The sequence below is a fragment of the Heptranchias perlo genome, chromosome 1 (genome assembly GCF_035084215.1).
Source record: "Heptranchias perlo isolate sHepPer1 chromosome 1, sHepPer1.hap1, whole genome shotgun sequence".
Classification (NCBI taxonomy): Eukaryota; Metazoa; Chordata; class Chondrichthyes; order Hexanchiformes; family Hexanchidae; genus Heptranchias; species Heptranchias perlo.
In genome coordinates, this window is record NC_090325.1 from 107,139,924 (window position 1) to 107,154,632 (window position 14,709).

The window sequence follows — 14,709 nt, forward strand, 5'->3', positions numbered from 1 at the left end:
CATCTCCACATCAATCACTCCCTGTAGAGAAGCATTCCATGCTCCAACAACCCTCTGAATAAAAACACTTCTCCCAACCTCCCTCCCTTAGTGACCATTTTAAATTGATGACCCTTTTTCACTGATGCTCCAACCAAAGGAAGTAGTCTTTCCCTACTCATCTTATCAAAATCCTTCAGAATTTTACAAACTTCTATTAAATCTCCTCCTCGACTTCTCTGCTCTAAAAATAGTCCAACATCTCAAGTCTCTCCACTCATCTATAGTTTCCTATCCCTGGCAATTCCACACTGCACACTCTCAATGGTTTTAATTTCCTTTCTATAATTGGGCCGTTCAAAACTGAATACAGTACTCTAATTGTGGCCTAACCTTATGATTTCTTTATTTTTACTCTTCACGCTCCCATTTATAAAACCCAAAATACTTTTGGGCTTTATGACTTCGTCTATTTGCGCTTGTCGCTTTGATCGAACATACGCTTCAGCATCTTTCTATTAAGTGTATACCCATTCCTGGTTTTTCCTCTCAAGATATATGACTTCACACTTCTCTACATTAAACTGTACCTGCCACCTGTCTACCCATTCGTTAATCTATTTATATCCTCTTGAAGTCTTCTTCAATCAATCAGTTTTGCCAAACCACCTATTTTTGCCTTGTCAGAAAATTTCAATATTGTGCTCCCTATGTCAAAGTCCAAATCATCATTATTTTATATATATCACACACACACACACAAAGAACAAAAGCGGATCCAGCACCAACCCCTGGGGTGCACTACTTTCAAACCTTCTCCCATCTGAACAACACCTATTCACCCTAACCAGATGTCGATCAATGCTGCTACAATTCCTCTTATATTATGCACCTGAATTTTTGTAATAAGCCTGCTGCGAGACGAGTCATGAAAGACCTTTTGAAAAATCCCTATCTACCATATTTACTTCTCTCCAAATTGGTCACTTTTTCAACAAAAAAAACTCAAATTTGACAAACACAACTTGCCTTTAACAAATCCATGGTTACGGTCCTTGATTAAAACGTCCATTTCTAAATATTCACTAATTTTATCTCAAATTATTGTGGATTCTAAGATCTTGCCCATGACTGAGATTAGACTAACTGGTCTACAGTTTAGCCTCAGTGGGAGTTCAACCTTGCGGGAACTCAACTTGGAGGTATCCTTGGACAAGAATGTTTTTGCCCTAAAATTTATACATGTGTTTCTTGCAAGTCTGGTGCTAGCGGGAGTTCAGGCTAATACAATCTATATTTTCTTTTAAGTTAGATATAAAGGGATAGCAGTGCAGGGAACCCGTGTGATATGTGTGGAGTGCAAGTGTAGACTATTATGGACCTTTGGTATATCCAGGGGTAGCACACTTGCCCAAGTGTTGGAAAATTAAATCTCTGCAGCAAAGGATCTTTGTGCTCGAGGTGCAAATGACCACACTCCGCAGCAGCAGAGAGGATGAGGGGTGTCTGAATCATACTCTCCAGAATGTGGTCATCTAAGAGGCAGTGCTAGGCTGTCCATGACACAGGGATCGTGTAGAAAGAGCGCAGTTGATAACCATATGCAGAGGCATCAAAGGGAGTCAGGATTCACAGGTGCCGGGAACCCCCGAGTTACTGAAACTGTTCACCTTATACTTGTCCATCCTTGAGTGTCTGTTAGACAGTGACAGCAACTCAGAAGGGTGGTTCGGCGCAACACTGTGGCATTAGGAAACAAGAAACTATCCAAAAGAGTGATACCAGGTAGAACACTAGAATAGGAGAGTCACAGTAGTGGGGAATTCTATAGTCAGGCATACAGATAAGTCATTTTTGCAAATGTAATCTCAAACATTATGTTGTCTCACTGGTGCCAGGGTGAAGGACATCACAGAATGGGAGGAAACACTTCTGGAAAGGGAGAGAGTGGTGACAATTCGTGGTCCACAAAGGAAGTAATGACACTGAAAGAAGTTCATTTGAGATTGTACAGAGGGAATTTAAGGAATTAGGCATTAGACTGAAAAGCAAGACCTCAAAAGGTGGTAATCTCCGGATAATTTTCTGTGCCATGTGCTAAGCTGTTTAAAGAGAGGACGGTTAAGAACGTGTGGTGACAGGGCTGGTGTGGTAGGAAATGGTTTACATTCTTGGGGCACTGCAGTAACTTCTGGAAAAAGAGAAGGCTATACCAAATGGACAGCATTCACCTGAACCAAAACTGCCCCAATGTCCTTGCAAACAAGGTAAATAAAGCAGTGGGAGGAGCATTTAAGCTAAAAATGCAGGGGATGAGGAAAGTCTAGGTTTGAGACAGGTGAGGGAATGCAGGGTTAATAAAGCTATTGGGATAGAAGATGGCGGGTTAGCTAAAATAAATGAGAAAATACTATCAAAGAAAGGGAAACAAATAGACCACAAGATAGTGAGATTTAAAAAAAACAGTTCGACAGATCAGCAGTGGGAAATCTTCAATACGAGATGCATAGAGTACAAAATAAGGCAAAGAGGAGTGCAAAGAATAAAGTTCCATTGATAAATAGAGATTAAAACTAAACTGAAACTTAAAAATAAGGTAAAACAAAACTAGGGCTAAACAATACTAAAGAAAATATATTAACCATCTCGTTTGCTGAGAAAGTAATGGGCTTTCTCTTTGAACCTCAGCAGTCATTATGGTGATGGTGCTCTCACAATAGCGTTATCGTAGGAAATTCTTATTGTTCTGTTTTTGAAACGAGTGACTTTCCAGACCGCTTCAATAGGAAATTAAGAGTCAATCACATCTTGTGATTGCAGGTTGGACTGGGTGGGACTGCAGCTTCCCTTCCCCAAAAGGACATTCTGAGAGCTTTCATTATCATTTTCTATTGCCAACTCTCGATTTTTTTTTATTATTCATTCATGGTATGTGGGCATCGCTGGCAATGCCAGCATTATTGCCCATCTCTAATTGCCCTGGAGAAGGTGGTGATGAGCCGCCTTCTTGAACCGCTGCAATCCGTGTGGTGAAGGTTCTCCCACAGTGCTGTTAGGTCGGGAGTTCCAGAATTTTGACCCAGCGACGATGAAGGAACGGCAATATATTTCCAAGTCGCGATGGTGTGTGACTTGGAGGGGAACGTGAAGGTGGTGTTGTTCCCATGTGCCTGCTGCCCTTGTCCTTCTAGGTGATAGAGGTCGCAGGTTTGGGAGATGCTGTCGAAGAAGCCTTGGCGAGTTGCTGCAGTGCATCCTGTAGATGGTACACACTGCAGCCACCGTGCGCCGGTGGTGAAGGGAGTGAATGCTTAGGGTGGTGGATGGGGTTACCAATCTAGAGGGCTGCTTTGTCCTGGATGGTGTCGAGCTTTCATCACACTCCTGACTTGTGCCTTGTAGATGGTGGAAAGGCTTTGGGGAGTCAGGTGAGTCACTCGCCGCAGAATACCCAGCCTCTGACCCACTCTTGTAGCCACAGTATTTATGTGGCTGGTCCAGTTAAGTTTCTGGTCAATGGTGACCCCCAGGATGTTGATGGTGGGGGATTCAGCGATGGTAATGCCGTTAAATGTCAAGGGGAGGTGGTTAGACTTTCTCTTGTTGGAGATGGTCATTGCCTGGTGTGAATGTTACTTGCCACTTATCAGCCCAAGCCTGGATGTTGTCCAGGTCTTGCTGCATGTGTGCATGGACTTCTTTATTATCTGAGGGGTTGCGAATAGAACTGAACACTGTGCAATTGTCAGCGAACATCCACATTTCTGACCTTATGATGAAGGGAAGGTCATTGATGAAGCAGCTGAAGATGGTTGGGCCTAGGACACTGCCTTGAGGAATGCCTGCAGCAATGTCCTGGGACTGAGATGATTGGCCTCCAACAACCGCTACCATCTTCCTTTGTGCTAGGTACGACTCCAGCCACTGGAGAGTTTTCCCCCGATTCCCATCGACTTCAATTTTACTAGGGCTCCTTGGTGCCACGTTCGGTCAAATGCTGCCTCATGTTTGAAGCGGATTCAATAATAACTTTCAAAAGGGAATTGGATAAATACTTGAAGGGGAATGGGTTATGGGGAAAAAGCAGGGGCGTGGGAATAATTGGCTAGCTCTTTCAAAAGGCCAGCATAGGCACAATGGGTCAAATGGCCTCCTTTTGTGCTGTATCATTCCATGTTTCCATGACAGTGCATAAAAATACTTTAAGGTTCTTTAGAAACCCACAGTGCTGCTCTGGTTTTTAAACTAGCATTTCACATTCAAAACCATGCATAGCCATAATGCCTAGCTTAAATATTTATACCTTGACTTGTCTCTTCCTTTGTTCATCAGCATCCTCTGGTACATCAACGTGAATAATTGGCTCTCGGACGTCTGATATTATCTCTGCAACCTGCGGTATTAAATCAAATAACAATCAAAGCTTAACTGTAAACAGTTGCCCAATAGTCCAATTTAATTCTGAATGCCTGTATATACTTTCTTGTGAGCTTTTGCCAAACACAATGGGCTCAATTTTCGGACGTCCGAGCGGGTGCGTTCATGGCTGGGGGGGCTCCGAAAATTGGTGATTCCCGGGGTGGGTCCGGAGCCCAGCTCTAACCCGCCACTTCCAGGTTCCCAGTGACACGCTTAGATGCACGCGCAGCCCCCGCATGCGGGACTCCCGCCGGCTTTAGTTGCCACTTAAATCAATTAATTGGATACTTCAGGTTGTTAGCAAACCTGATTTGTAGGCTATTTTAGGAGGGGTGGGATTTTCATCTAAACTGAGTGTTTCCCGTACTGGGGGAAGCACTCCCAGTTGCAATGGATGTGTTGCAGCTACCAGCCTGTGACAGCTGCAAAGGTCCATTTGACAGGTGGGGGCTGAGACTCTCACTCATTGCAGGAGGCCACTCTGTCACTTTGGACATAGTTTGGCCTCCACCATCCTCCTCCTCCCAACACTAAAATTCACCAACTTGCAACCTCAACCCCAGTGTGCAGACACATTTACCTACCTTGTGGACCCCCTCAAACATACATCTTCTGGATGGGAGCCGCCGTAGCCGCAGTCATGACCTCCTCGGAGGACAAATAGCATCACCAGTCTCGCCAGCTGCGCCGTCCACCTCTGACACATGGAGCTCCACAACACAGTGCTGTGACACATCCATCTGCACAGCAGGAGGGAGGGCAACCGCAGAGAGAGATGCGTCGCAGAAGGCACTACCCTTCGCCACAGGGTCTACAGACCAAGGCTCAGCTTCCTGGACCTCTCTGAGCAGCAGTGCACACAGAGGCTCAGTCACTTGACATGCCGTCGTGGACATCTGCAGCCTCCTTCATTCCGAGCTGCTCCCGGCTGCCCCAAGCACCATCTTTTTGCCTGTCGCTGTCAAAGTCACCACTGCCCTCAACAACTTCTCTTCCGCATCCTCCAGTGTGTCACCGGGGACATCGCTGGTGTGTCTCAGTTGTCTGCACAAAACAGCCCTGCAAATACACCTACACCCACTCTGCAGTGACACAATGGGTGGCATCAGTTGTGGGTCTTCATGGTGATCCTCAGGAAAGGGCATTATTGCACAAACCAGACAAGATTTGCAAAGACGTGGCAGTAGTGGTGACAATATAATATGTAATATATTTGATTTCTGATCAACTCACAAGTAAAAACCATGACAAACCCTTGTGCATCCCCTTCATGCTCACGACACATTTACCTTACGCTTCCTACTACACATATGTGATGCATGACCTGTGGCTGCAGCACAGGTAGTGGCAGGTTGGGTGAGGCTGACCGTGAAAGAGATGCATCAGAGGGTGAGTATGAGATAGAGCCATGAGATTGTGTGAGGATTGGGTTGAGTGGTAGTGGTGGGATGAGTACTGGCGAGGTGAGTAAGTGCAGGTAAAATGAGGATGAGCTTTGAGTGGGTGTGAGGAGTGATGTGATAAGAGTAGTGTTGGCAGTGCAGAAGGAGATGTGGGGTGGGGGCAGTGATGTGGCAGACGGAGTGTAGGGGAATGAGTAAGTGTACTCACTTCGGCTGACCTACTTAGGTCATTGATGCACACTGTATGCAGGTGTGTGATATATTAATGGTGCTGGTGGCCTCCTCTACCACCTCGAGCCAGGCCTTCGTAGTGGCAGAGGCAGGCCACTTCCTCCCGTCCGCCAGGGAGAAGATCTGTCCTCCCCTTCACCTCATCCAATAGGACCTGGAGTGAGGCATCATTAAACCTGGGAGCAGCCTTCCCCCTAGGCTGTAATTTTGCCTATTTTCTGCAGCATCAGTCAGTGGAGGACTGCCCCTTTAAATAGGACTCCTCCAGCTGACAGCCTATGATGCGGGTGCGCAGTCTGCCCGCTGCACAGCTTTCCAGCGCGAAACCTGGAAGCCAAGGTAAGTACCTTCAATTAGGCTGCGATCGCGTGCGGAGCACCCCGAATTCACTGGGCGTGTTACCACGTGCCCAATCGACCCCCCGCTGCCAACCCGCCTCCCTCCTAATAACAAGCCCAACATATCATTTGGCTTCAGTGTGCTCTGCATTTGTTGAATGCAATTTTATCCTCACGTACAAATGCATAGGCTGTCATCCAAGTAGGAGAAATTACTTGAGCTTATGTATCTCTTGGCAAAAACTTAAAATCTTGTCAGTGGGGACTTCTTTCAAATCTGTTATTTTCATGTGTGTGTTTATTGGGTTCATCGAATGTAGTGAGCCATTAGATTCTCAATTTCTTTTCCACAAGAGATGCATTGGTCTTTCTTTGCTAGTCTGTTCTTGGCCAGAAAATTCTCTGAGCTGCTGCTGTTCTGCCACTGTAACTTTGCTGGAAACCCCCATTTACATGCTTAAACAGAGTTTCTAAGACACTTCCAAAGTCACGCCAGCGGAGCGGGAGCAACTCCGAGGAAATCAGTGAGCATCCACCATCATAGGGATATCTGGGATACCGACCTCAGAAGATGTTTTACAGATAAGCAATGGAATGCAATCTGCTGTTCCGTCACATAGATTTACGGAAAGATGCACATTGACTATCACTAATATTTTTGTCTCACTACACTGCCAGACCAATCATTCCAAAATTTATCACTCAATAATCTTTCTAATAAATCTGCTTGAACTTTATTTTTCACAAAGTTAAATTTGCATCCTTTGGTTCTAGTGTCCCATAATTTTACATTACATTTTATTTTTATAAAGAAATTTACATGTTCTCATGACATGGTTTCCTACAGCGTACATACTATAGTACAATTTCACAATACTTGCAGATAAATGCAGTGAGGGTCATTGTGCTGCAATAGGTTACAGCACAACAGGTCCTTGACAACACTGTGCATTGTGGAGACAATCTCCTCAGCAGTTAGCCATCAGGCTGGCTCATAGGAAAACTCCTGGTGTTTCCCCAATTCCATGTGTAGCCTATACATTGAATCACTCTAACTGACAGATGTCCTACATGTGGGTAGACCACAACTTTGTTGTAGCAGGTGCTAGAACAGAGTGATGCATCTTCTTGCTGCCAGAAGCAAGACCTGTGTGAACTTTTAAGCGTGAGGGGTTCCTTACTCCCTCAGTATGCACGGACTTGGGCCCTTGGCTAGGCCCGCCACTGCTTCAATGGCCTCCAGTATCTCTGTCCAGAGGGATAGAGGTTTGAGTAACATCAGAATTGATACAAGAGTGCGTACTTGTTGCTACAGTTCCGCCAGTACTCACCTGCCTTGGTCGGGTGGAACTAAGTTTTTGCATGGAGAGGTATGCACAATGCAGGATTCTGAACTGACCCTCTCATTCTACTATTGATGGAGGCAGTGAACACAAGTTCTAGTCTGAAAATGGACGTTCTAAGTTGTGCTCTCAGGAGCCACATAGGTTTTCTGTGCTACATGCACAGAGGCTGACAAGCATTGAGTTGAGATCTGAGGTGACTATCGGGCGGTCCCGACTTGTAGAAGGCCACTTCTGAGATTGCTTTGTATTGGACTTTACAGGGCAGCGAGGTTTTGGATGAAGTGGCAGACTTGGAGATAGCAGAATTAGTCATGCCATGTGATATAAAATTTGTTAGGCGACTCTACAATCCAGCCTTTGGGAGCAGTTTGCTCTTATCGTGCTGCAGGATGGGGCAGAACCAGAGTGTGTCCTTGTGTCCGCACTTCTGCCAATACTCCAATCCAGTATGGTGATCCTCCAATAGGTTATTACTATGCCACAGTGGGAAGAGAGCAGACAGGCCTAATGGTACCTTCCGTGCTGCACGCGCTTTCATCCAGGCTATCTAATTGGCATCTCAGACACTTGTTACTAGTCTTTACATCTGTTTTGAAATCACAAAGGAAAAACGCTGGCCAGTCTCTCAACTTATAAAAGGACCAAGGCAAAGCAAAATGTGTTGCTCGGGACAAAAAAAAGACAATGTGCTTAAATTCATGGTAAAGCTCACGGTGTTAAATGAGGCATTCATTTTGACACATTTAAAAACTTCCTAGCAAAACTGCACTCTTACCAGCCGAATCCTCCGGTCATCATCCTTCTGGATGCAGAGCAATTGTTCCACCAGTAATGCGGCAAGAGAACCTGGTGTGTTGGGCAGGACCAGAATTTCTTGCAACATTGATAGCAGGCACTTCCTAGCAAATCAGACCACAGAATCAGAATATAAAGGATAAGTAGTGACATGGAGTCACTGAGCCACCGCGCCCCTCCCACCCCCCAAGTTAGGTCTCCTTCTTCATTTGACTGCTCCAATGATTTAATCAGTGGGAAGAGTCCCCGTGCAGCTCCACAGGCCATGCCTTCAGACAGGATGCAAAGTATCCATCCAATGGCTTTCTTTCCAGGATCGCAAAACTCCTGAACAGTTTTTAAGACTAGTGCAAAGTTACGGTCCCCACCGCTATGGGTTGGTGATGTCATTGCAGCCTCTTAGCAAGGAAAAAAAGCCAATTGGGCTTTATGCTGGTAAAAAAAATGGCTTTTGTGAAAGTCTAACTTGATTGTTTTATCATTTATCATCTACATGGATCATGGTAGTCCCTGCACTATTCTGGGAACAGAAGAAAATGAACAGGGGACAGAAAAAAGCAAATCTTTGACAGACTGGAGATAATGTTCTTAAATCAGACCCCCCATTCCATATTGCATTTGGGAGGTTGGGGCAGAAATTGGAGGGTTTTCTTTTAAACCAGTCATACTAAACATATAAAAAAATTACATTTTTAAAAAGATTTTAAAAGTCTTGAGATTCCATTTTCTATACATTTTTAATTTTCACAATAAACACAATGGGCGTAATTTTCACTTTGGGTGCAGGCGGCAAACTGGCGGTTACATATCAGCTGCCGTTATACTCGCATGATTCCATCGAAAGGAAAATTAGGCAAGTGTATGATGGGTGGCCGATCCGCAACCACCAGTTTTCCGCCTCCAATGTTGAAAATTACTCCATGACTTGACACAAAAGGTAAAGCTATGCAATAATTAGCACTTTGATGTTACTATCATCATGTAGTTTCACAATGTTAGGTACCTTTGCTGTTAAGAATAATTGAACATATATCTTTTGAAGCTATCTGCTCCATTCTACCTCCAATATTGAAGAATAATTAATGAAATGCAAATTTATCAAGCTGTTACTATACATGAAAATGGTTCACAGGATCACATCCAACTTTGATTATCTGGTTACTAGTTCTGGAAGTCATTTGAAGTGATGCTTCAGGGTATATTCCATGTGTTCTGTCGCAAAATTTTCAACTTTTAAAAAAATTAACAAACTCTTATAAAACCTAAGTATTAAGTGATACATCCAGCTATACTTAAAAATTCTGGGAAATGTCAACAAAATGTACCTGCCACCCTCTTCTGACGTATCCAGGCAACCAACAAGGATAACCAGCTGCTGGCTTATGAATTCTTTCTTCATTACATCCTCAATTTGTGCAAAGTCAGCTCTCTGCGATTCTCTCAGTATAGGAAGGTTTTTCAGGTAACTAATCGCAGAAGGAATAGTATTGTAAAGTAACTGCAGAATTTAGCGTTGTTTTTCCGTCCAAGTACAAAAAGGGATAAAATTGTTGTAAACATAGGAATTGCTAGACAAAAAAAAAATGAAGACCCATCTAGTTTGCCTTCTACCATCCTGTTAGTCACATATGATACAAGAGTTGTTGACTAATCACAGCAATCAATCTCTATCAACTAGTTAACAAAAGATTCAGACACGAGATGAGGAAAAGCCCCATTGATGGAGACCTTTGGGAATCGTAAGTCCAAAGTAACCTGTTCCTCCAAGCATACTACACTTACTATGTCATTTCTCAAATTACTCATGTACTGTATCCCAAATATTATTTTCTGAAAGACATCTATCTAATTTGCATTTGAATGAATCAATACTATCTCATTCCACTGTCGCCATTGGACCACTCGCTCACTGAAATAATGTTTCTTCAAAACTAAGCTGAGTTTACCCCCCTTCAAGCACTGGCCATGTCCTCTGGTTCTACTGTTATGGACAAGGTGAAACAGCATGTCATAGTCTACATCCTCTAGTCCCTTTGGAATCATAAAAACAGAAATCGTATCACCTCTCAACCTTCTTTTTTGCAGTGAGAACATGCCCAATTTACATAACCGCTCTCATAATCCAATCCCTCCACCCTCTTTCATTCTGGTTGCTCTCTTCTGTATCCTTTCAATAGCTGCAATATCCTTTTTGAACTGTGGCAATCAGAGCTGTACACAGCATTCTAAGTGTGGTTGCACCAATGATTTATAAAGTAGCAGGATTACCTCACTATTTCAGCTCAATGTTGACCTTTTAATACATCCCAACATCTGTTTTACTTTACTCACTGCCACCAAGCATTGTCGTGATAGCTTCAATTTATTGTTAACCAGGACCCCCAAATCTCTTTCATTTTCCATGCACATTATTTTCTTTTAATTAAAACCCACCAAACAAAATGTTTTGATGGTTTAAACAAGTGAGATTATACACCAAGATTGAGAAAGCTGGCAGTACAAATCAGACATGGGAATAGGCTGATCATTTTAATAAGCAATGCAAACTTTTCACAAGCTAAAATAGTTTATAAATTATTGAAGGCCAATAGTACCAATATTTAAAATTTATAGCCAATTTAACAGGAGTACCTCAAGAGATATGCAGCATACATGGCTGCTCCAGGCAAAAGCTTTTCCAAGGCTTCTTCCCCTTCATCTCCCTTTGATTTCATATATTGGCAGAGACATCTCCAGTACAGAGCATTCTCACAAGTTAGGTTTTCTACTGCTATCACTTTTCTGAAAGATAGAAAATCAGTGTCACTACATGGTATTAAAAAAAAAATCAATGTTACAAATCATAACCTTACACTGAAGAACAAACATAAATTTCTATAGCACCAATCACATCTTTAGGATGTCTCATGCACTTCACAACCAAAGAATTACTTTTTGGAGAGTAAGCATTGTTATGTAGGCAAATTCATCAGCCAATGTTTGCATAGTAATGACCTGCAACAGCAAATAAATGAATGACCTTGTAAATCTGTTTTTGTGGTGTTGGTTGAGGGAGGAATGTTGGCCAGGACAGTGTCGTGGGATCTTTTAAATCCATCCGAACAAGCAGATGGGGCTTCGGTTTAAATGGCTTATCTGAAAGACAATGCCCTCCATCAGTACTACACTGAAATGTCAGCCTTGATTATGTGCTCAAGGCCTGGATGGGAACTTGAACTCTCGGCTTTCTAACTCGAGATGAGACTGCTACTAACTGAACCAAGCTGACACTTCATCTTTAGGCGGGTAATCCTTCGTCTTCATTAAGCATCCTTCATACAACTTAGAAGAACAACCATAATGTCAGATGCCACAAGGAACCATAATACTAGCCGTCAGTCAGGACAGACCTGTAAAAGACATGAATATTCAACTGTGCTATGTTTTTTTCTGGGCATTACAACAACAACTTGCATTTATATAGTGCCTTAACGTAGTAAAACGTCTCAAGGCGCTTCACAGGTGCGATTATCAAACAAAATTTTACATCGAGCCACATAAGGAGAGATTAGGACAAGTGACCAAAAGCTTGGTCAAAGAGGCAGCTTTAAGGAGCGTCTTAAAAGGAGGAGAGGTAGCGAGGTGGAGAGGTTTAGGGAAGGAATTCCAGAGCTTAGGGCCTTGGCAGCTGAAGGCATGACCGCCAATGATGGAGCGATTAAAATCGGGGATGCGCAAGAAGCAAGAACTGGAGGAGCGCAGAGATCTCGGAGGTTTGTAGGGCTGTAGGAGGTTACAGACATATGGAGGGGAGAGGCCATGGAGGGATATGAAAACGTTAGCACTGAATGAGACAATATAATGCTCTAACCACCTGTCCACGTGTTAAGGTTCCTGTTGGCACTACATTCAGTTCTGGCCAACACACCTCAAGAAGGATATACTGGCCTTGCAGGGGGTACAAAGCAGATTTACCAAAAATATAATTTAACATTTACGCCCAGTATAAGTCAGGTTGCATAAGTGTGGCTTGTATTCCCTGGAGTTTAGAAGGTTATGCTAAAAGGATTCAATAGAATAGCTACAGAGAAGCTATTTCCTCTAGTGGGTGAATCCAGAACAAGGGGGCACAATCTTAAAATGAGTTAGGCCATTCAGCAGTAAAATCAGGAAGCATGTTTTCACACAAAGGGTAGTGGAAATGTGAACATATCTCTCCTAAAAGACTGCAGATGCTGGGTCAATTGAAATTTTCAAGATTGACAGGCAAGGGTATCAAGGGATTATGGATCAAAGGCTGGTAAATGGAGTTGAGGTACAGATCAGCCATGATCTAATTAAATGGAACAGGCTCAATGGGCCGATGGCCTACTCTGTTTCCTATTCGTAGCAAGGTCACATAGTAATGAGACAAATGACCATTTAATCTGTTTTTGGTGAGGTTGGTTGAAGGAGGTGCATAGGATAACACCATATTCCTCTTCAAATGGGATGTTTAAAATCCAAGTGAATGGGCAGATAGGACTCCAGTTTAACGTCTCATCCAAAGAACAGCTCCTCCAGCATTGCAGCACTCCCTCATTACTGGAATGTTAGTCCACTTAATGCACTGAAATCCTGGAGTTGCTTAAATTAACAATCTTCTGACTCAAGAGGTGAAAGTGCCACTAACTGAGCTATGCTGACATTCATTTGCAAATACATACAAAACACACAAAATTTACACAAATGCAAGAACAGCAAAGAGTTTTGATTTGTAAAGTTAAATGGGGTATATAAAACACTTTTACGCTGCTATGTTGTTCCACACATCAAGTACACCCCTGGTTTTACAGTTCTACAAATTATGTAAGGCAGAAATCAGACTTTGGCTTAAGAAACAAATACTCTGTTCAATAGAAACAAGAACGTGTGAGTGAATTAGTTAATCTGATAGCAAAGGTATCAAAAAAGTGCAGGCATGAAATACTATAGATTTGCAGGAGATCTTGAAACAAGTACAACAGTCGTTGGCAAATTAGGCATGTTTGTAAGAGTTAAATTATTTACATTAGCTATTAAAGCAAAAAAGCTATCGCACCCATTATTTAGATTTTGACAGTTTTCTGCAAGCTCCTCGAGATGGGTGGGAGCAAACAAGGCATTGAGTGCAGACACAGCCACATCAACACAATTTTCCACATCTAGGCGATGGAGCAAGTCTAAAACATTGCCCTCCATTGTGCGAAGCCAAGCTTGCAACAACTTTTTCTGTACCACTTCTTTCACAGCATCTAGAAGTTAAAAGTAAGAATAAAATCACCATATTACTTGAAAAAAAAAGTACATACTAAAATTCTCTATAAATCGAATTTGTGGAAAGTGGCAAAATAAACAGAATGTGCTTATTTCCATAGGTACAAAAGGTCTAAAAGGCTTGGTTCCATCACAAAAAACTATTTCCTGCAAGAGGGGCCATGATTTAAAATTTATCTGCTCAGCCCTCAATGACCTATACTGAATCATGGCTCCCCAGCACCTCCAATTTAAAATTCTCATCCTTGTGTTGAAATCCTTTCATGGCCTTGTGCCACCTTATCTCTATAATCTCCCTACAACCTCTCTCTAACTCTCTGTTCCTGACTCTGGCCCTTTGTGTATTCCTTTCCCCTTGGCCTCACCATTGGTGTCCACATCTTCAGCCACCTGGGCCCCATGGTCTGGAATCCCTTCCATTAACCCTTCCACCTCTCTCTCCTCCTTTAAAACCCACCTCTTTGACCAAGCTTTTAACCACCCGTTAATATCTCCTCCTTTGGCTCTGCATCCTTCCCCACCACGCCACCATACCTCAGTGGAGTGCCTGCATTAAAAGCAAGTTATTTATTGAAATATACTGGATTTTTTTTCCATCCACTGTTGAAATATTTGCCATTATTGATTTGCAGTTCTGTTTTGCAATTTTTCCTTCCATTTAATCTGAGCAGGTCCCTTTTTAATCACGCTATGATTTGCTTTTATTCCCTTTTGTCCTTTTTTATTCTTACACTGAAGTTAATTATATTGCGGTCACCGCTTCCCAAATATTCCCCTATTTTTAGGTTATTTAATTGCTCTGCCTCATAAGCCATAGCCAGCTTTCTTCCTTGTTGGAATAGCTACATATTGACAGAGAAAAACAGATCGTAACACATTGCAAAACAAAGCACTCCTCTTTCTCACTACATATTGACCAGGATG

At 42.9% G+C, this 14,709-nt stretch overlaps 1 protein-coding gene across 1 annotated transcript in view; it reads right to left on the bottom strand.

Annotated features, from left to right (window-relative positions):
• The window catches only part of ncapg (non-SMC condensin I complex, subunit G), an 87,052-nt gene that overhangs the window by 56,287 nt on the left and 16,056 nt on the right, over nt 1-14,709 (bottom strand). Inside the window, exons 7-11 of the mRNA XM_067989348.1 lie at nt 13,571-13,763; nt 11,143-11,292; nt 9,837-9,977; nt 8,492-8,615; nt 4,283-4,372 (exon numbers count right to left, since the gene is read on the bottom strand). Of these exons, the coding sequence (XP_067845449.1) occupies nt 4,283-4,372; nt 8,492-8,615; nt 9,837-9,977; nt 11,143-11,292; nt 13,571-13,763 (698 nt within the window). The remainder of the gene's footprint in view (nt 1-4,282; nt 4,373-8,491; nt 8,616-9,836; nt 9,978-11,142; nt 11,293-13,570; nt 13,764-14,709) is intronic.